At 41.0% G+C, this 24,275-nt stretch overlaps 1 protein-coding gene across 3 annotated transcripts in view; it reads right to left on the minus strand.

Annotated features, from left to right (window-relative positions):
* The window catches only part of LOC120555724 (tyrosine-protein kinase CSK), a 57,338-nt gene that overhangs the window by 19,097 nt on the left and 13,966 nt on the right, over positions 1 to 24,275 (minus strand). Inside the window, exons 1-3 of one of the 3 annotated variants that reach the window (XM_039794724.1) lie at positions 17,338 to 17,359; positions 3,700 to 3,783; positions 601 to 714 (exon numbers count right to left, since the gene is read on the minus strand). In XM_039794724.1, the coding sequence (XP_039650658.1) occupies positions 601 to 714; positions 3,700 to 3,714 (129 nt within the window). In that variant the 5' untranslated portion in view covers positions 3,715 to 3,783; positions 17,338 to 17,359. Of the gene's footprint in view, positions 1 to 600; positions 715 to 3,699; positions 3,784 to 13,360; positions 13,511 to 17,337; positions 17,360 to 24,275 lie in introns of those variants that run through there. The other 2 variants (XM_039794723.1, XM_039794722.1) reach the window with 2 other exon arrangements.

Raw genomic sequence — 24,275 nt, forward strand, 5'->3', positions numbered from 1 at the left:
AGGTACCATGTAATGGAAAAACACCATTAGAAAACTTTAATGTCCCTGAGAGGCAATTTGTTGTACAGTACAAGGCATATTGACACATAATCCACAACACAAACATTGAACCAGACATCTACAGCACTATTTATCTAACATACATATTACACATCAATAAATAGAATACAATAAAATGGTGTAAGTTGCACTTCCCTAAAAGGCCTAATGTCATAAATAAGGCCTTTTAGTGAAGTGCAACATACTCCTTTTAGCCTTCTGGAGGTGCCATTAACTTAACTTAATTAATTCATATTAAGTGGGTTGAGAATGGTACTGCTTGTATGACAGTCCTGTAGACACTTTTTATTTTAATATTGCGATTGCAAATTTCCAGTATTCAGTTCATGATCACTAACTGGGGAAACCGATGCTTTCTACATGTATATAATATCGGCCTTACTGTACAACCTCATGAAGAAGTACATTAAAACCTTTTGAAGAATTAACTCTTGGCTCATTCTTTGAATAATGACCATTTGGCCAGGATAGCAGCTTTGAGCGTTAATTTAGTACAATGTGCAACATTTCCAACATATTCCGAGCCATCTGCCTACTTACCCGGGTGGCTCCGATGATGGTCAGTACATCTCCTTTACAGAAAGGCAGGTCCTGTTCGTTGGCAGTCTGGAAGTTGTACTTGGCTACGCACTCTGAACCAGTCGACCATGGTGCCTACATCACATAAGGCAGAAAGGAATCAACATTAATCACAGTGGTGTAACTCAAGTTTAGTACGAGGAGCTGAACTGACTGAGGTACGTGTGACATACATGTTACAACACACAGCGACGGAGTCAAAAACTGAGGTAACAAGGCACTGTGGAAATAATTAAGTGGCTTGCAAGTTCTATTTGACAATGTTATGACATTTTGGTTCAGACAACACCACAGCCTCACAGCAAGAAGGTTGCTTTTCTTCAACATCGCAAAGGACACGACTCATCGTCTGTTCTCAATGTGTTTATTCTGTGCAGTTAGCTACAAAAAAAAAAACTCAACAAATGCCATAGAACCTACATAACACCTTAGTATCATCTTCAGGAATGAGAGGAAAAATCGCAGTATGTACAAAGAAAATGTGTTTCAGCTTTCTTGTCTATTTTAGTCTGTTTAGAGAAATAACTTTATTTTGATCATTTACAGTCGATAGCTCCTCCCACATGATTTTGGACTCATCCCTACAGTCCAAGGTAACTGACTGCCCTTTGTCCCATGGCTGTTGGGACGGTCTTCAGTCTCTCTGTGAACCCTTAACAGATATAATAAATACGTGAACTGAGTTAATAAAACATATTCCACAATGCACAGCTGGGACAACTTTCACCTTCCTTAATCGTATTGGTCTGTTGTGTTTTTCCAGCATAGTTTCCCCCAACTACGCAGAGGTCTAATCAGCCAGAAAAAAAAAAAAAACAGCGTGCCCTTTAAAAACTAAAACAATCTGTGCTCTCTGTGAGGGACATTGTCTGTTCTCTGGCTCATATTAAATGAAGTCATTATACCACAGTTGCAGCCTCAGATTGAATATTTCTTGAAAGGCTAGCCACACTTGTCGTCAGTCACTCTGAATACTGTTGAAGTGGCAGCCACATGCCTAAAATACAAATGTAAATGACAGCTAGGATAAGGATGCTTGGTGTGTTCAGTTTGCACTGTTAGATCGGTACAGTGGGTGTGATGAAAAACATAACACAATAGAGTGAATAAGATGAAATGAGAAAGCCAGAGTACAAAGCAGCAGGTGTGAGCGAGCGGGTAAGCTCTTTGTGCAAGCTGCTTTATTCCTGACAACACACGGTGCAGCTGAATGTGTCTGATACAGTCTCAGTCAATACAGCATGATGAGTTTGGACTGATATTAATTTCCATTTGATCACTTGAACCAAAAGGACTTGACAACTAGTCATGGGCTACATTTAACTGGAAGTTGCACTCACATGTTTTAGAGCCAACGTAGGCTTTCCCTCTGAGTTCTTCCTTAAAAGGGACACTAATTATTCAGTTTTTTTAGGATCTGATGACTGAAAGTTTTAAAAATGGCATATTCACATAAGTGTCTCCCCCCCGCACTGTCAAATACTGTATATTGGAGGTCAACTGTACAGTATGTAGTATTTCATCATAACCTTTTCTTAGTTACTTCACCCAACACTAGTTCAGCTCCTGAGTGACCAACAAGTCAGTTTGGCTTACTGTATTTGCTTGCTCAATGTTTATTTGTGTCACTGGATGCTAATAGATGCACACCACTTACTGAATTTTTGACCTTTTGGTCACAGGTTGGTAAGATGACCAATCACACTGCTGCCCCTCAAAATAGTCTGGTCCAGGAAAAATATTGTGACCTCTTGAACTACAGAAACCCACTGTGTAGTTCTAGAACCACACTATCAAGCTTAAGCCAGAATCACACTGAATCCATAATGCATTTATGTTGCTATAAACCACAGTTTTATGTCAGGGTCTTGAGGCTCAAATAGGCTGAATAATTCTGACATGATTATTGATTGCGTCATTACAACATTAATTATTAGTTGAAACTAAGATTCACTGTCAAAAACATAATGATAGGGTGCCCAGATAGCTCAGTTAGTGGAGCAGGCGCCCATATATAGAGGTTTATTCCTCGAAGTAGCGGGCCCGGGTTCGACTCCGAACTGCGGCCCTTTGCTGCATGTCATTCTCCCCTCTCTCTCCCCTTTCATGTCTTCAGATGTCCTGTCGAATAAAGGCCTAACATGCCCAAAAAATAATCTTAAAAAAAACATAAAAACTTAATGATTACTTCACAAAGCTAGTAAGAAACAAAGGATAAGAAAAATAAATGCAATGATTCTAACATAGCCTGACTCATGTGCAGGACAATATTGAATTGTCTCATTTTATGTGATTACACTTCCATAAGATTGTAACAGATTCAAAATTTTTAGGTTGATTCCAACGTTGATCTTTTGAAACACTAAAACTAAAAAAACATCACCTGACTGTAGTAGAGCACTGTGTTGTGATAGATTAAAAACAACCCGGAGCAATGAGGACATGTGAAGGCAAGATGCAGGAGAGAAAGTAATCATACTCTGAAGCTCGCACTTGAGAAGCATTAGTTAAACAACTGCGACAGTCAGGTAATGTGAAACCACTAAAGCAGAGCCGGACACTTTGATGGATGCATGCTCGCCGGCTATGCGTATTACAGTGATACATTGCTACAGATATGGGTTTCTATCAGCACCTCTGTGTCTTGCACGCAGTCTGCATGCATGTGCATGCATGCTCACGTTTGTGTATGCGCGTCAAAACTGACTTGCGTCAAACCGAAACACATTACAGGAAGATATTAAGGCCCAGTGGTATGACCAAAAAGGTATACAGTATTTGGCGATTGGTGTTTTTCTGTACTACAACTAATGTTGGAACCGTGCCAAGTGCTTCAACTATCACCAAGATGGCCCATTGTAAGAATGAACCTCTTGTGATGGTGTGGCTGCTAAGAAGCTAACAGTAGCAGAAGCTGGTTATCCTGAGCAACTCCTTGATAGATGTGTGCTTTTGCATAAAGTGTAGAGAAGGTAGAGTTTCAAATGTGTTTGCCTACCTGTGCACCTGTACACTGGGTAGTTAAATGTGGAAAAGAAAAGCAATGCATGCTTCACTTACATGCATCCCAGACATGATGAAGGGAACTGGGCAGCAGGTGTCCTCAGGCAGGAAGCGGTCAGTGTTCAGCTAGTACCATCAGAGCTGTAACAAGAAAAGCAAAGCATTAAAAATACAACACTTAACTCAGAGGCTAAATGCAAGCTGTATTCTGAAATTGGCACACTTTTTGGGTCTTTCTCTACACTAGGGATAATGACCGATCGGTCTTGTGGTCATTGTTTTAGAACCATAAGACCTCCGCTGACAATGGTTATCACATTCCATATGTTTATATCTTGACGTGTACACCCTATTAAAATGGAGAGGTACATGTCCACAAGCAAACAACCACACATTGCTTCCCAGGTCCTCAGATTACCTTTTAGTATTTAACTTCTACATATTCTTCTTCTACAGCTGGAGTGGGTGGTAGAACTGGTAACATAAAAAGTTGTAAAATGATGTGCCATGATATGGATCTGGCTATACTTTAAGTGTAGAAAGCCTAAGTCTAAGGCATAAGCAAAAAGACATAAGTAGGGCTTGGTATTGTTAAAAAAAAATTTCAATAGCGGTACCGATACAGTGACTTCGGTACCGGTTCCTGAATAATTCTTTTTTAGACAAACATTTTATAAAATCCATTTTAACAAAAATAAATTACAACATTACTGCACACATTTTTTTTTTTTTTTTTTTTCAGCTCCTACTACGTGAGCCCCTCTGTGCATAACTTAAAGCTTTTCCTGAATGTCTCTACGATGTGTGGTCAGCCAACCACCAGCATTAACATCAGTGCAACTTACTGCATGGTAACCAATGAGGGTATGCTTCCCTTATATGCTAAGACTGGAGACAACACTACAGAGCCAGGACCAAAAGATAAGGAAATATGTCAGTTTGTAGGCTGCCTATGTGGAATAGTTGAAAATAAGCTTGGACTCTCACATGATGAAGTCACTGTCCTTCAGTTTAGAAAAGCCATTGGTGCAAATACATTAAATGTACCTTTACTGTGCATATGTAAATACATGGTGCACATGCAAAGTGTTAATAGAGATGTTACGACAATAAAATGGATTGATACTGTAACAGCAAACCACAAAAAATCCCAATCTTCTACTGCAAGAGTCACGAAACAGTGTAGCAAATGACACACACACACACACACACACGCGCACACACACACACACACACACACACACACACACACACACACACACACACACACACACACACACACACACACACACACACACACACACACACACACACACACACACACACACACACACACAGTTAGTTGCTGATACAGGAACACATCACTAGCTGAAAGATGGCTTTCTAACTCTTCATCGTCATCTAAATTATCTGTTTTCTAGTAATATTCTACAGATTGGAATAATCTGAAATCCTTAAACCGGAAATGAGTAGAAAGCAACTCGTTGGTATTTGTACATCTTACTTTAGCAGCCAATAACTAGTCTTTTAAAAAGGTAACCTTGATACAGTGACACGACAGACAGACAGACAGACAGACAGACAGATAAACAGATAAACAGATAAACAGATAGATAGACCGATAGACAGACAGAGAAGGGGGAAAGAATGTGAAGATAAAAGTGTTAGTGATGCAAGAATGTACATAATGTATGTCATGCATCTAAAAAGAGTCTGTGTCTGGTTGGGTGTGTGTGTGCCTAGAAGAAGTGTAAAAGTGTGTAAAGAATGAGGGTGTGCGTCTACAGGTGTGCCTATATAGTGTGCGTTCCGGTGTCTTTTTGTGTGCCTGAAAAGTGAACGTGTGCATTTTTTATGTGTCTCTTAACTACCACACAGACCTTGTAAACAGTGGTAATTCGGTGGCAGCATACAAAAAATGACAACTGTTTAAAGGTGTAACAGTAACTGAATAAGGCATCCGGCAGCAGCCTCCATTTAAAGCATCTCACTTCCGAACAGCCAAAAGAACAGGAAGTTGAAATGGGGAGGGAGGTGAGTGAGGAGGAGGAAGTAGCTGACACATATTTTCCAGTGCTTTGTATGAGGGGAGAGGCTTTAGTTGGAGTCCAGTGTGAGCATGGGTACTCGGATGGCTGCCTTCCTTTAGATCGACTATAGCCGTAACGGAGTCACGTCAGAGTAGATCAATAAACACAGTGAACAAAGCACTTGAACAAAAGGAGAATAATTCATCACATCATTTAACATCTCCCCTTCCTTTGATTTCCCCCTGCATGTCTGAGGTGTATGCAATTAATAAGAGCCCATAGCTTTCACTTTGATTAGCCTACGTCCGTTTCATGGAAAGTGAGGTTTTGTCCACTGAGTGTAAGCCAGTTGTTTTCCACTTACAAAAGAACCTCAGTGCTCTGTGTAATTTCCGAGCCATGAAAATGATGCATCTCCTTCAGAGGGCCTGGCTGCTGGCTAGCATGCCCACTGAGAGCATCAATGGCCCAGCTTCACAGCACTGCCATATCCTGTGTTGAAACAGAAAAAAAAAAAAGAAAAAAAAAAGCCTAATTGCAGACCATTGCAGATCTGTATGCAAACTGAGAGAGCCAAATATATCCAAGGCCAGGCTACTCTGCTGCACCCAGAGGGCCCCCGCTTCTTTCCCTTTGCCATTCTTTACGTTTAGAGCAGCACTGCTGCAACAGAGCAGCGCGGCTCACCAACCCACAGCCCCACTAGCTGGCCAATAGAGGAGAGACAAGTGAGGGCTATTCTTATCTCTCTCCAGTGCTGAGGAATGCCTGTAAGCTATTCAAGAGCTTCAGCATCACACTGCTCACATCGCTCTCCTTAAGTTAGTCAAGTAATAGAGAGAGAAGGATATAGCAGACTTAATCATTTTAGAATATTTCTAATGAACTAAAATATTTATTATCAACTTTATCCAGTTTTTATAGTATAACATGTGGCTTAAAAAAACATTTATAATGGTTCAATGGGAATAGGCTACAGAACGTAGGCTACACAGACAGACAGAGCGAGAAAGAGAACGACAGCCACTCCCACAGTCCTCCTTAGTTGGTAATATGATATCCCCGCAAGATTCTGAAAGTAAACAGTAACATGTTGTTAACTACCGTTACTTCAGGGGAGTTTATACTGTTTTGGTCCACAATTGTTCCCACACTGTCGATTTAAGGCGCTTTTTTAAGTCTGGAATGCCAGTTCCCTCAGACATTTTTACAGCTCCTTTTCTTAACGCTTCAGGTCAGTGGCTCTCACGCACAAAACAAACCAGCACACACCACGGCGCACACACGTGACTCGCGAGATTCGTTTTCACAGGGAAATGATGCCGGAATCGGGATACCATAGATGTAGTAGTTTCTACAATTCTTACGGTTATGAAACGGTGAGAAATTGGTTGATCCTGACATCTCTACTGCCAACACTTCACTGAGTTTCTCACAGACAAAAATATGGTTCCAACACCCATACTGAAAATAAATGCATTGGGATACCATCCATGTTTGATGCTCAGAAAGAAGGTGCAGATACTCCACCAGGTGTTATACTACTGTATAGTGCAATGCCACCCTTGCTATGTAGAAACTTCAGGGTGTGTTCAGTCCAACAATGGCACTGTGGATCAGGAAGTCTAGTTTGAAGGTTTATCACACGCCAAGATGCTGCACAACAGTTTATATCCCTTTGAACTCAATCTTACAACCCTGGGAAGTTATTACTGCAGCGATGTTTGCCATGTAAACAGTAAAATAGTAGGCTAATGTTGCTCTGCATAGTGGCAACGGTTAAGCTGCAACTGTTTTGCCAGTCGCCCGTGCGTTTCATTTTGCCGAAATTAAATCAGGAGCCTTGGATTTTTTTGATGCATTGCTATTGTTGGTTTAAACAAGGCCTAATAAGTTGTATTCCAACCATGATAAAAAGGACTAGCTGAGTGCTTGACACCAAACACTTTAATCGTTTTAAGAATTAGTCAAATCTCTATAGGACTCTTCATATGTTAAGGTCACACTTCAAAGCATACATTTAGCACTCTAACTCACTCCAGCTACCAGACGTGCCACACACCAGAGATGGGGACTCGAGTCTGAGACTCGGACTCAAGTCGCACCTAAGTCGCACAAACAGCTGACTTCAGACTTGACTTGCGACTCGACCCAAAAGACTTCAGACTTGACTCGGACTCGAGCTTCGAGACTCGTCAACAACCTGTTTTCATGCAATTATTGCTTTATAAATCTAAATGTATTCATGCATTTCTATTTTCTTTTATTGGTGCATATACGTTGGGGAAACGTATGACGAGCTGCATGTCCCCTGCCCTTTGCCATAATGTGCAACGTAACGCATGCGCTATGCCTTATGTGCGCGCACTCAATACATTGACGATGGCGACACCAAGTCCTCCCGGAGTTTCAATGACTTCGTAAACAGTGGCAGTAAGCTAACCGCTACATGCAAGGTGTGTGGCACCAAGATACATGATACCGGATCAACAAAGTCGAACTTCATCAGGCATCTCAAAAAGCACCCAGATAGGTCAGTCACTTGCTAATGTGAAAGAGACGTTAAATTTAGCATATATCGTCACAGGTAACAAGCTGGCCAGAGACTCGAGCTCAAAGACTTGGGACTCGACTTGGACTTCCAAAAAATGACTTGTGAACATCTCTGCCACACACACACACACACACACACACACACACACACACACACACACACACACACACACACACACACACACACACACACACACACACACACACACACACACACACACACACACACACAAAAAAAAAAACAACACACACACACACACCTCCTAATTTTCTCCCACTGTGCAACAGGACCTGCTGGTGACGGTCATGGCACAGTGATGTAACAGCAGGCTTTGATAACAGACAGTATTATAACTGTTTGTGTCTTATGTGCCATTTTCATTATAGCTACTATTGTGTTCACTTAACTGTCTGCACAAGTCTTTGTGCTCCATGTGGCGCAACCTTCTACACTGACACTGCTTTGATGAATCTAGAGGAGAGTGATAAAGTGAATGTGGAGTCCTGCTGCTCATCCACTATCTGCTTCATCAGCTTGTTTCACCGCATCAATATTTCACTGCACTGTGCCTATAAGAAAAATCCCTGCATATTCATTATACGAACAAAGCAATGATAACTTTTGTTTCCGTTCTACACCAACATCCAGAATCCTGGAGCTATGCTGCTCTGTTCAACACAAAGCATAACTGCATAGTGCAGCCAAAAAACACCCTATGGCAAGTCCGTCTTTGCTCTAAGCTGTCCTGGCCTTGTTAAAGACTTCTCAAAGGTGTTGGAAAACAAATCATCTCTGAAAAGACAAATCAAAGGAGGGAGGGGAAAAGAAACTAAAAAGGGTTAAATTATAGATAATCAAACAGTAACTTTGAATGTGACAGGTTTCCTTTGAAAGGTATTCCGTTGTTGTAGGTGTAGTTCATTTGGGTCTCTGCTATCGTTTCTTTTGCAGCAGAGTTTGATCTCATTATGCAATTTGCTTCTCTTCCTTTATGTAGGCGTAATTTGTAAGAATTTAGACATTTTACTTTTTGTGAAGAAACAAAAAGTACACCACAGACACAAGCTGCTCTGACACTGGATGAGAGACTGACTGAGCCGGTGACAGTACAGACAATGATTAGAGTAATAGCACATAATTCACAATTGTTAGCACTGCCACGAAACTAAGCTCATCTAGATGTAAAAGCTTTAATCACCATCTCACAAGTGCACAAATCAGTCTCCCGGTTCCTTTTCAATGGAGCAGATGTATCTCTTGATGGAGTTATGAGCCATTTATCTTCCATCTTTCAATTTATATATACAATTTTGGACATTTTTCTAACACTGTCATCCAGCTCTTATTTGCTGACACCAAGAATCCCAACGCTGTTACCACTGGACACCATGTGCAAGCAACTGTGAGAATGTTTAGCTGATTGTTGCTCTGTCAGCTTTTGCTGGTTAAATAAAAGCTTGAATAGAAATCACCAGAGAGGGCTGATGTTTAACTGAGACTGCTGTTGTCAGTTTCCAAAACGACTGTGGCAAAGCCTCGTATTATGTAAACCAGAAGTAGGCCTGCACGATTCGGGAGAAAATATGAATCACGATTTTTTTTAGCTTAGAATTGATATCACGATTCTCTGCCACAATTTTTTTCTCATGAAGTGTAATGTTTATTGCACACAGGAACCATGACAAAACAAAAAACAAATTGGCAGTGTCAAACATAGATATTTTTTGGCACCTATAGCACATTGCACATCACCATTAGCCTGTAAACATAAAACTTCAATGAATAAAGAAAATAAAGTACATAATGGCCATTTAAGTACAGCAGGCTACCACAAATAGTGACATATAACACACTGAACTAGATATAGCCCTGATCCAGGCTCTATCTGAACTCCTTGAACATGTCTTTACAGAATTAAAATATGTCAATCAACATGCTGCAGCTACAGTCTCTTATGTATGCTGCAAAGAGAGCACTATACACACAACACTAAGTGTTTTTACATTTGTGCACATGTGAATGGATTAAGGTAGCATTCAACCTGACCACTGCTTGCCTACAGCTAGGCTGACAAAAACAGACCTGAGCACTCAATTAGGCCTCTCTCTACAATCACACATCTATAACTAAATAAAAGTGTAATTTAGTTATATTGAGGGAAACCACTGAGAACTACTGAAATATATGAATTAAAAAATTGTAAAAATGCCTAATGCAATTTGAAAATCAAACCAACTTCTGTGATACACCATAATAACTAAACGCTGGCTGGGCGATATGAAGAAAATCAAATATCACAATGTTCTTGACCAAATACCTTGATGCAACGATATTGTAGGATTGACAATTGGTGCTTTAACAAAATATTATTTACACAATGAGATTTTTCATAAATCATCAGAAATGTCGATTCAATGAGTAAAGGCAAAGTGTAAAGGCAAATAAAAGCTAGAACAGTCTGCTAAGTTAGAAACACTTTACTCTAATACAGCCTTCAAAACCAGGAAAAGACCACAATTAGTATATTACGATTTTACGATATCCAAAATCTAAGACGATATGTAGTCTCATATCACGATATAATATCGATATGTTGCCCAGCCGTACTGAACATTGGCCATTCAACTGTTCCAGTCATAATATTAGCAGTTTGGTGTGTCAACCTGTGTTAAAAGGTGCATTCACAGTATTCTATAACCATATATTTATACAGATAGACTATTTTTTAACAATGACATAATCCCATCAACAAGGTCTTTATCTCTTAAAAAAGGGGTTTTCAAGGCAGCGTCACAAGTATAGTGCAGCTCTGGCTATCGAACCATGGCTCAGGCTCAGTAAAGACGGTACAGAGAGTTTGTATGGTAGAGCGTACTGGCAGCCAAATATGACCAACTGGCTATGCAAATATACAGTATAAGCTCACAAAACAGCACTCACAGTGCTGGAGGCTCTGCAGAGTGGACAGCATGGAACAGTCAACAACAAATGACTCGAGACTGCATCACATTTCCCCATATGTAAAGTAATGACAGCTGGCCTGTTTGCAACAGCAAATGATGAACACATGAGGCGAATCAGGTGGCGTCCAGTGATCAAATATGATACCCCTGGTTGGAAAATATGCAAATACAGACAGGAGTACAAAAGTGAGGTAATGCATTTTAGTGTCTGTCGCCATTTACCGGTCACAGTTTAAGATCACAGTACAGAGATTCAGCTGTACTGGTGTCCATTTCTGAAAGAACATATACTTTTAAATTACAGGTGTGGCGATTTTTCATCAGGCTAAACAAAAACAAAAACTTAGAATCAAACAGCCATTGAGTTACCGTAGCAATGGATTTTACGCAGGGATAGAAACGTTCATTGTCCAGGCAAAGATGACGTTTTGTGATGTTTATTTTTGGTTATGGTTTTGGTAAGCAAACATTTCAACAAGGAACAATGGTGTCTCTTGGCTCTGTTCAAAAATCATTAGCCCTCGCCCATGTCTACCTGCTACTCCTCGCTCACCCATACTGTGTGTGTGTGTGTATACACATGTATATACGTGTACACACACACACACACACACACACACACACACACACACACACACACACACACACACACACACACACACACACACACACACACACACACACACACACACACACACACACACACACACACACACACACACACAATATATAGACTTCACCTGGTGTGCCAGGCTGCATGGTACCTTCAAAACAAAAGCACTAACTGATACATAAAGTAACCAAAATAAAGATACTAATGATATAATCAAACGTATGTAGCTGTATAATCCAAACATAACAGAAACTAAACGAATAAGTAAATATTTAACTATTAAATCTAACAAAACAACGAATAGCTCCACCTACACCTTCATCTACTTGACCATTCTGCTGTTTAAACTGTGAGCTCTGGCTGTAACAATGTTGAGTTGTGTGTGACAAAAATAGCCTGATTAAAGGAAATGCTAAAGGTCACTTTAACTGCAAACCAACAACAAGTGCAAGTCTACAGATAAGGAGCACTTAAACAGGAACCACTATCAGACAAGTGTTGTAAGATTGCGGCTAACCAGACTATTTCTTCATTAAATCACAGCATATTGCAAGACAAACAGGATGACAGTTGAACAGAAGAAGCAGATCTAACAATTTGAACACATTTTTCCCTACATGTTTTAAAGTGCCCATACTATGCTCATTTCAGGTTCATAATTGTATTTTGAGGTTGTACCAGAATAGGTTTACATGGTTTAATTTTCAAAAAACACCATATCTTTGTTATACTGCACATTAATGCAATGTGTTCAGGTCTCTGTTTTAGCTACAGAGTGAGGCAACACACTTCTATCCCATCTTTGTCGGGAGGCGCACATGCGCAGTAGCTAGGTAAGGATCACATCAGCTAGCTGTTTATTTCTACAACTTCGGCCTGTACAAGGCAGGATTAGCCGGGAGACTTTTTCTAAACGAGGGCGCACTTCCAACTTTGCGTGGAATACCTGCAGAACAGGGACATGGAAGTAGTTCTTTCGTAGATTATGGTGAACTAGTGTGTGTTGTAGCAGTGTTTTGCCATTCAGAACGATCTAGCATACTAGCGCTAGCATGCTACGGTTAGCCACCTCGTTTCGGCTAGTGACGTAGAAAGCCCTGCCGATTTTTAACAGCTCACCCGGAGACTGAAGGCAGGATACATTCAGAAACCCGTATCTCACTCAAAACAGCATGGATGATTTTCTTTCCAAGTTTGTATGCATGGGGAAGCACTAGAGACACAAAATTACACCCCAAAACCCAGAAAAAGTGATTTTTTTCACAATATGGCCACTAATATTGGTGTTGGAACATGGTTTGAACCAGACCCTAGGGATAGGGGTTAGCCTAACCCTAACCCAGGAGACAGGGGCCCTCAAATTTGACCTATATTGGAGGACCACCACACCTAAAGACACATATCTTAATCAAAAAACATAACCTTACATTTTTCTGATCATTTTGACTCTGACAGTATGTTCGGCCTGTTGCTGTGTATGGTTCCACTGACAAATCAACCACGAGTTGATCAGGAGGTCTTGGGAAAGTAAATGATGTAAGGTCCCTTTAGTTTCTACCTGATGATGCTTCAGATCAACAGGCCGCACCACACCAAGCCACCATCTGGAACTGTGACATAGCCTTTGTTTTCTGCAAGGGTCAGGCCATCGTCTTCAACTGTGACGGTTTCTTCCATTTGAGTTGTTGCATAGACAAACTGCCATGCCACGTCCCTCATCCTGGAAAAGAGTTGAAAGTAACAAAGATTCCTAGTGCCTGGAAAAATTCTTTCCTGACTGAAACGCAGCTTCAGAAGAACGTCAAGAGAACGTTGAAGGCTAATTGCAAATCACTACAAGAGGACTGCTTTTAGGTAGGGCTGCAACTAACGATCATTTTCATTGTTGATTAATTTGTCCATTATTTCTCAATTAACCGTTGTTTGGTCTAAATGTCAGAAAATGGTGAAAAATATCAATCAGTGTTTCCCAAGGCCCAAGATGACGTCTGATGAGGTCTTGTTTTGTCCACAATTCACACAAATTTAGTTTAGGCTACGGTCATTTAAGATGCTGTAAAATGTGGACAAATCTGACAGTGAAGCTTTGCTGCTAAGCAGGTAAGAGCAGATATGCAACTTCAAAATATGTCCCTCAGAAAACACTTGCCTGAGTGGTAATCAAAATTAGAGCTGGGCGATATGGAGAAAATCAGATATCACGATATTCTTGACCAAATACCTCGATATCGATATTGCGGCGATATTCTAGGGTTGACAATTGGTGCTCTAACAAAATATCTTCACACTTAGATTTTAGATAAATAATCATCAGTAATGTGGACATAATGTCTAAGTGGGGAAAAGGCAAATAACAACAGCTAGAACAGTCTGGTAAGTTCAGAAAAGTACATCACTTTACTGTAATGCAGCCTTTAAAACCAGGAAAAGACACTTATGTCATATCACGATATTACGATATCCAAAATCTAAGACGATATCAAGTCTCATATCACGATATCAATATAATATCAATATACCAGTCCCTCCAGAAAAACGTGATTATGCGATTGCATAATTCAATGCATAATCAGGCAAAGTCTGCATACTTATGCGGGGGCCGCATTCTTTCCAAATACGCTGCACTTTCGCTGTATAAATTGCCAATTTCCCACAAAATATGCGGGGCTTGCATGATTTCATAATCCCCACATTTTCGTTGCAAAAAAGTCACATAAATCTTTGCAGAAAGTTGAAAAATGTTGCGTTTACTTCACACAAGAGGGCCATGGGAACGTTATGAAGTGACGTAATTACGCGACGTGAACATCATCGAAAAGCAGGGTGTTGGGGGAATCACTTTATTTTCTCTTTTTCATCAAACCGCAGTTTTTGCAAGTTCCTGCAGTTTCATCACATAAAATTGCATAAATATCCCGCATATTCCATCGCATTTTTTAAGAAATGCGTGCCGCATGGTCAAGGATTTTTGCCCGCAAACAATTAAAAAAAAAAAAACTCCGCATTTTTCTGAAAGGACTGATATATTGCCCAGCCCCAATTAAAATCAATATCGACAACAATTCTTGAGCACATGCTGTGCCAGTTATTCAGTCAGCAGGAACAATTTACCACAAATCACGGCACTAATCAAACCTTTCAAACCAAAAAAAGACTGGATAAAGAATTTGAAAAAGTTTAGATACTTGGAATAAAGATTGATTCCTGTTCCTGAGAGAGATAGCTGAGATTATACCAGGGAGGAAACTAAAGTTGAGTGAGTATTCTGGTACAAACCGGTGCATGGGAGAGACACTGAAATCTCAAGAAGAGCAGAGAGTTAGGAGAGCGCTACAAGCGATAATAATAAATAAAGCAGGAGATCATGGAGCAAAAGGAAGTTAAGACAGACCGTGGCTTACTCAAGCATTACGACTGTGTGCCTGCCTCTGCCATCAGCCACATCAAATATTTCTAGCCATCTTCATCGTTAGCGGTGGTGCTGCTTTCACTGTCCCACAGAAACCTTTTTTTCATCTCTTTGGCTCAGCAGCAAGAGAAGGAAAAGACGAATGCCGTGTTCTGGGATGAGGTGGTTGCGGTCTTTGAAACATGTATTTACCTTTACAAATGCTGCCCAACACAGCCAGAGACCTCAAGCATCAACCAGCAGCTGCACTAGAGGGATTAGGTATAAGTGCCTTGCTTAAGGGTATCTCGCTGTTAATCGTTTTCGGGAGGAGAGGAATGCAAGATTAAAGACATTTCCCTGACACAGATCCACCAGATGGCTCAGAGATTTGAACTAACAACCTTCAGTACATTGCACTTTTGTAAACTAGATCACTTTACTGGCTTTACTGGAAAGTGTCGAATCTAACCTCCATTTTTGCCCTGCTCCTTCTGACAGTAAGACATGATGGCATTAGTCAAGTCTGAATGGGTTTAGACACACCATTTGAGATCAACTCCCAAATATAACCAGGAATACAAAAAAAAAAAAAAAAAACACAGAGGTGGCCTATTGGAATTCTGAGCAAGAGGAAAAACATATTCACGTCCTTTCTTTGCGGTAGAGCAAAGGAGTGCGTGTCTAATCCACAGCCGTCGTTCCCTATTTTTATCTAACTGAATGAAAAATAGAGCAGCGTGACACGAGAAACCTCTCCCACGACGGCAGACAGACAGGTGGGTAGACAGGCAGCCCTCCTGCCTGCCTCTCTGACGTAACAAGTGACCGACTCGGGCTCGCCACTGATGACAGATTACAAAAGAAGGGAGGCAGGAAGTGGAAGAAAGAAAGGAAGAGGAAGAGAGAACCCCCCCCCCCCCTCCCGCACCCTGCCCACTCTTAAGCTCTGGGAGGCTGCTGGACTGGAGAAAGCAGAGGGGAGGAAGGGTAGTGGCGACGGCTTATTGTTTGAGCTCTGTGTGCTGCGGTTCCAGTGTCAGCACACACTCAACCAGGCCCGGCTATTTATATCCTCTCAATATCCGCGCAGGCGGAGGCAGGCTGCAGTCGTTTTCATCATTGCATACATTATGGAGACGCTGCATTAAAGAGGCGGCCTGCTGTGAGTGTGCCTGCTTGTACTACTTTTCTTTCAGGAATTCTCCATTTATATATTTGGACCATGCTGGGTGTTTTTTATTTATTTATTTATTTTTTTTTAGAAGCACATGTGTACAGGTACAAAAATGAACGAGCCTTCAATCCGCTGAAAATAATATATAATTACATTTAAATATAAAAGGGATAGTCCAGCAATTTAGCCAGGCATGAAAACGGGTCAGGGGTGAAAAAGGCGAGAAGGATATTACCCCTCTGGGGGGGTCTGGGGGCATGCTCCCCTGGAGGAAAATTTTAAATATTCCATATTTTAAAGCATCAATCTGATGCATTTTGAGCTGCATTTTTTGCCAACCAACAGTGTAATATTTCAATATGCACTCATTAAAGTTAATTTGACTGGCAAAACAGTTAAAGTCCTTCTGACATTACACAATAATAACAAAAAGGCATAATTTTTAAAAACTAAAAAGTTTTGGATCAATTTTTACTTCTTCCAACCATATGTTAAATTAAGAGTCAATGTGGATTTACATATTGCAATAATATCATAATCCTAGAATGAATCTTTGTGAAAATTAAACTTTACTACTTTGGCCAGGTCATCATCAAAAAAGCGAATTAGTACATTCATGATTTTGTCCATGTTGATATTAGCTGCTTTATTTACATTTATTAAAAACGTTGCATTGTTTATCTTTTCATATAGCTAGACGTCTAGACTCTGGGACAAGGCCGTTATGTTTAATACCTGCCATCCTGAGTCCAAACAGACAGCTTTGTCAAGGCAGTTTGGGCTTCAGATAGCTTTTACACAGTGGCCATAGTTAATGACAAATCGTTTTCCGCTATGAACGTGTACACACGTATTGTTTGTATCACGGTCGGTCAGTAAAGGAACAGTCGCAGTCGCAGCGGTCGTTGCCGCTAACATACTCGTATTACAGAGTGCACGGACCGAAGCTTTGTGATTAGCAAGCACTTACCGCTGCTGCCGTACAGTATCTTCCTTGAACGTGCGCTGCAGAAGCAAGCACTGCCTCAGTGCTAAACTGCTTCCCGTCTCCACCCTTTTCCTCTTGTCCTCTAGTCATGCCCAGCGCCATTTGTTTTTAACTCCTTTCTCAACTAAAGCTGCCTGTATCTAGCTACATGCTCCAAGTTTGATAAACTTTGCCTCCATTTTTTTTAGCCGCGTTACCACAGTGACCACACCGGCACCGCACTCTCACATTTCGGCAAAGACCCGCCCTACTTTGCATCTGATTGGCTAGAACTCGTTTCATTGGTAGGTGGAAGTTCGATGATTGGTTAAATCCAGCGCATCAAAACAATATATGTTAGTAGTATATCCCATGTGGACTTTTTAATGTATTTATTTTTCTAAAATAGTCATACGCCAGAAATCGGGCACCAGGCCCGAGTACTTAACCCCGCCCCCCTTAAACATTTTCTCATTGAATCTACACGATTCACATAGGTCACCTATTTTGGTGAGTGATTTTCATGTCTGTTTAGCAGAGCATTTTCATAAAATTGGGGGACTTGTTATAGACAGAAAAAAAAAAGAATAGTCAATGTCGAAGCAGGGGAGGCTGAGATATCCTGTCTTTTAGTTACTAGCCAAGCTCCAAAAACGCTGGACCCTACATGTCACGATCTCTCATGATAATGATAATCAGACTTAACCCTTGTGTTGACTTTGGGTCACATTGACCCGTTTTCAATTTTTGTTTTATATCAGAAAATATGGGACGTAGAAATAAGCGCTGAAAAAGTGTAGAAGAAAAATGTAACAAATTTAAAACATTGGAAAAAGCAAAAACAAACTGTGAAAAAAAAGGCGTCAAAAACGTTGAAAAAAAGTCACAGAAGATACTATACAACTGTGTTCATAGGCTGAGTAGCACTCCTCATGACCAATAAACTGAACTTCAGTAATGAGAGCCTGAGTAATGTAGTAAAATATTAATAATAAGCTGAATTTAAGTATTACATATGCTGCATATTATTCATAATATATATATATATATATATATAAATATATATATATATATATATATATATATATATATATATATATATATATATATATATATATATAAGGAAGATTTGACAGCTCTACTGGAGTGCCCCCCTAAAAATCAAATTCCTTCAAATTAATTGAACTCTTCTCAGCTCATCAAACTAGCAATGACGTGCAACATGGCAGACATGGGCTTACCCTCGAAGATTAAAGATGCTGTTGCATAGTTGTTTCAGAATAAACTCCACTAGCCATGTAGAACACAATAAATTGGTTCAAACCTACTTAGGAGAAATACTGATAATAACAAACAGTAACTCAGATGATTACTTGATAATCAAAATAGGTCTCTGTTAACTATGAGCTAAATAAACTAGTATTGACTTCTTGTTACTGTAAACAATCAATCATCGGAGTCATTTTTTTAAGCAAAAGAGCCAAGAATTCACTGTAATTTTCACTGCAACAAACAATATGAAGACTTTAACTTGGAAAGGGTGGTGTCAATTTTTCCCCATTTCACATTTAATGGACAAAAAAGGTTATTGAATAATCAAAAAAAATAACTGATCATCACTACAGCACTTTCTACATGACTAAAGATAACATACCCCGCTCATCACAGTAGTTTTATGTTGAATTAAAGTAGAACATGCACAGGAACTTGCACTGTATGGGTGTCGGTGGTTGTACAGACTTGGCAACCAACTGTCCATTAGGTATTACGTGTGAGATGAAAAGGCAAACTTGCTGGTGGAGGTATGCATGTGTTGGAGTGAAAAGGCAGAGTGAAACAGAAGGATAGAACGATTGAGGACTACTCTGGTCTGAGTGCCAAAATGATATGCGGAGGCAGGTAGGAGGAGGTGGAAGCTCCCGAGGTGGCAATAATAGAGTTTGAAGGTGGATGGGATGCAGGCTGAGAGCAAGGGTGCTGTGGGATTCTGGGTGGCTCTGTGCTTTTTTGTCAAGACATGTGCATGGCAGGTGCACATGCACACATACACACACTTTTCAGCCTTTGCTTATCCTGTCAATGCTACTGAACTCTCACTGACAACATAAACACATCCACAAAAGTACACACAAAATGCCCTCTAATATATGCTGCCATTTATACACATGCATGCACACACACCCCACCCCAGGAGGTGAGAGAGAATGAGCGAGGAGGAGGGGGGGGGGTGGGGAAGCTGCTTGCTACTGCTGCGTTCTTTGCCTCTCCTCCTCCTTTGATGGCAGCACATGACAAGCCCTCCATTCAGACCAGAGGAGGAGGAGGAGACGAGGAGGCAGAGCACGAGGATGGAGATACAAAGAATGTCATTAGCAGCAGCCACAGCAGGGTGCTGGTACAATATGGCAGCAGTATTAGCGGTGGTGACTGGAGCTCCAAATCTCTGAAATAAAAGAAGCATTCAGTGGCAGCAGCATTGACACCATTGACAGTGAACTAAAAAGAAGGGGCGAGAGGGAGGAGAGAGAGGCACAGGGAGAAAATGGAGACTGAGAAGCTAAAGGCAAACTCTACATCTCAAAGCACACTGGACTACTGGTTGGCTCAAAATAGAGATTATACAGATTACCTGAGCAGAGAGTAATCCCAAATTGGGAAATTGACTATGTGCAGATTCAGTGAGTGCATCCTCTTAAAAAGAAGGTGGAAACAGACGGAATTGGTTGCCCAAGAGAGAAAAAAAATTGACAAAAAGACAAAGAACTGTGCTCTCTCATGAAATATGAGATACACTCATCAGGCCGTCACATTCAACACAAGGGTAGACAGCGGTCCAAGTCTGGTGCCATGCTAAACTGTGCAACCGTTTCTGCTCAGCAATCCTCGCTGAAGTTACTTCTAAATATAATGAATTTGACACATTAGCAGATACTGCATGAATTCCTTGACGAGTCAGTATTGGCAGAAAATATGATGAAATAAAAGAAAGGTACGGCAAGTGAAGCTGCCCTGCTACATTTCAGCTGAATATCTTTATTTTCTGTTACAGTACATTTTCTAACTGCAAATTAAACTCGGCATTTGAGTGTTTTGAAATTTAAGAAACATCTTTTTCCAGGGAAGCATATTTGAATCAAGAGTTCACACACACAGAGAGAGAGAGAGAGAGAGAGAGAGAGAGAGAGAGAGAGAGAGAGAGAGAGAGAGAGAGAGAGAGAGAGAGAGAACAACAGACATTGAGGGATGTAGAAAGGAGGATACAGATGATACACACAGAGAGAGAGAGAGAGAGAGAGAGAGAGAGAGAGAGAGAGAGAGAGAGAGAGAGAGAGAGAGAGAGATGCTCACAGATGGAGAGGACAGAGATCAGGAGAGCAAGGGCATAGCAACAGAGGAGTTGGAGGAGTGGAGTAGGGAGGCGTAGACGACAGAGGGTATAGAGACAGAAATGAACGTGTTGAAGGCTGCATCTGCTGCTCCTTAATATTAACAGCAGTCATCTGTCGGTTCCAATGCCAACCATGAATAATAGAGGCTCCACCCCAGATATGCCAGCACTCTGAATTATTAATTCACAACCACAGACTTGCATTAGCACACAGTGTGGGGCAATCTCCACTGTGGGGTACAGGCACATTTGCCTGCTTAGACTGAACCACATGCGTGAGCTCACACACAGGAAGTGAAAATGTGGTGTGCACAGATTTCACACATGCACATTTTTGCAAGCATATTCACACACCGACAGGAAGGGAAATGATTGTATTCTCTGAAGCGTAGCAGGTTTTTCCCTTAGAAAACTACTCTGGCGCAGAGCTGCTGATACATTTTACATTTTGGGCAAACAACAAAAGCATAGATGCACCGATTACAACTTTCTAGGCCGATTCCGATTTTCATTGAGTTAGGCCAGCCGATACCGATTTTAGCCGATTCCGATTAAATTTTTTTAACCACTTTACAGCACACAAATATCTATTTTCTATCTTTTCTTTAATAGAACATTTTGCACAAAACATACTGATAATGGATCACTATAAAATAGAACTATATAAACTACTCCTGGTGTGGGAAATTCACACACATCTAAAGTGCAACGTTAGAACCATTTCTTCTTTTCACATCCAATATCCAACTAAAAAAAATGTGATTTTGGTTTTTGGTGTCGTCCCTCCACGCCCTACTTTCTCCTTGCAGGTGTTGCATATTGCAAACTTGTTATCTTCTGCACACACGCTGAAAAATTTCCAAACAGCTGACATGTTGCAGGTTAATTCACGAGGTTCTCTACATAGAATACGAGAATAGCGTGGACGCGTGCTTCACACCGCGAGCAGGTACGCGCCACATGCTGCGGAAAAGTTGAGAGGGAAGGAAAAAGAGACTGTGCTGTCGCGTCCGTGAGAACTGTAAGTCGTATAACTTATGTTGTCAGTTAATTGTAGCATTGACCCGCATGAAATCGGAATATGTCAGACTGACCTGCCGGTCGCCGGTCATGGCCGAGCACGTGAAAACCGGCCAATTCCAGTCACCGGCCGGCCTATCGCTGCATCTCTAAACAAAAGGTGATCTCTTTAGAATAAACGCCGTTGTCGAGGTCACGTCATATTACCATTTGAGAGTCAATGATTAATAATAGTGGAGTTATGGGCATTCAATCAACACTAAAGGTGCTCTTTGTGCCCATTGCTGAAAATGTCATTACACTAATACATACAAAAATAAAATACAAAAGTATTTGGTTCTGCAAATTTGCAAGAGTTGAAAGTGATAAACTGCCTGAGCAATATCTAGCAAATTAACCAGTTAATAATCATCACTGTTTCAGCTACAGTAGTACAACCCTAGAGACAACGTTAACTAGGCCATTAGTTTCTTTTCATAGGCTACGTTAAGAAATGTAGCCTAATTAGCTGAGAGGAGAACCGTCTGACAGATGTAAATCAGTGCAATGTGTGTGTATACTGGGTATAGGTGAACGGTCTGAGGGCTGGGTGTGTGTCTGTCTGAATGAGTGGGAGTCAGAGATGAAACACTGTGACATCACTTCTCCCCATATACAGCTTTTGCCCTACTTTAAAAAATAAAAATCACACCACAAATGCAACAACCATTCACATGGAAACCCCAACATGTGCACACAGGCAACTCTTACTCTTATGTTTGCATCTTGCGTCTGTTGCAAGGAGTACCTCACGTAGAAGACAGAGTCCCCCTCCACATCTCTATTGTTCAAAGCAGAAAACAACTCTGCCCCCCCCCCCCCACAGACAAAGTCAGACAACATAGCCAGCCTCTTCTAGCATTGGGGAGGAAATCAAAAGACATGAGCTAAAGCAGAAACAAAAGCGGAGTTCAAGTATTTGAATGTGTGTGTTATGGATTTATTTACCACATTCAGAGTTTGTTGTCAGTCACCTGTAGAAGAGAGCATTGGGTGGTAAGGTAATGGTAAAGATGTTGGTGAGAAAACCCAGGCAGACAGTGAAACACGCAAGAGGGACCTGCTAATGCAGAGCCAATGTTTGCAGAGGCAGCAACTGCAAAACTTGCCTGTGGAGAGCAGGGCTCAGGGATTTCTTCAGTAAATTCACAAAAGGCGCACACACACACACACACACACACACACACACACACACACACACACACACACACACACACACACACACACACACACACACACACACACACACACACACACACACACACACACACACACACACACACACACACACACACACACACACACACACACACACACCTGTTCACTCTCACAGCCCAGGGACTGGCATACAGTCTTAAAGAAATGTCTGTGTAAATAGGCCTGAGCAGTAAGACCACAGAATCTTCAATATTCATTTAATCTATATCATAATTTTGTCCCTCGTAATTTCTATTAAACATGATTTAATGCAAAAAAAATCGTGCAGCCCTAAGGGACACCTGAGCAAACATCCTGACCTAGCATTGCAATGTACAGTTAAACACTGCATGACACAGGCTCTTAAACATGTGCAAGAATACGACTTCAGCCATATGCTGAATTCACCAACAACACCATTCAATGCATATAAATACTGTGTATGGCCCTACCCCGACGGACTGGTCCAGCAAAATTGCTTTACACGAGCATATAAACAGACTGGTACTTTATTACAGCAATAACATCATAGTGACAACATAAAGTGCCTCCTACGCCAATAACAATAGACGATCTTCTGGTTTCCTGGCTGAGCTAAATGTGTGAAGCATATTTGGCAACAAGCCAACAAATAAACCACAACCTGACATTTATTCAAACTCAGGTTAAGTCTAAAACAAGTCGAGGAATATGCAGGGAGGAGTTCTGCGTATCCTAAATGGTTGGTACATTCTTAGGTTCCCCTGAGACTCAAGACAGAGCTTTGCAGAAACTTGAGAGGGGAGGCTTTATTTTCCTCCGATGCTGACCCCATGGTCTACTCAGAGACTTGGACATCGGGAAAAAACAGCAGTATGTGTATGACAGAGAGTGACCATGTAATGATATACTGTACGGGTCTGAATGGGTATGAGTGAAAGAACATGTGCGTGTGTGTGTGTGTGTATATAAGTCGTAATAGGACTACGAGACTGGAATGAGTGGAAGTGTGTGGATGTAATTGTGAATGAGTGAGTGAGACAAAAGAAGTGAAAGTCAATGGGTTAGCAACGTCGGCATCGACTATAAATACAAATCACTACGAACACTCCACTGCAGTAATCCCGTTTCCTCAATTGACTGACACCATTTGCAGGAACCGAGAATTGAGCAAGCACAATTTCATGTCGAAAGGCAGAAATAGATGTGAGGACTTATAATACACTAAAGAGCAGAGCTGCTATTTTACACATAAAAAGGTCATATATAGAGTGTGGCTAACACCTCCCAGCTAAATTCATCACGTAATAAGATGTAC

Source organism: Perca fluviatilis, chromosome 3 (assembly GCF_010015445.1).
Source record: "Perca fluviatilis chromosome 3, GENO_Pfluv_1.0, whole genome shotgun sequence".
Classification (NCBI taxonomy): Eukaryota; Metazoa; Chordata; class Actinopteri; order Perciformes; family Percidae; genus Perca; species Perca fluviatilis.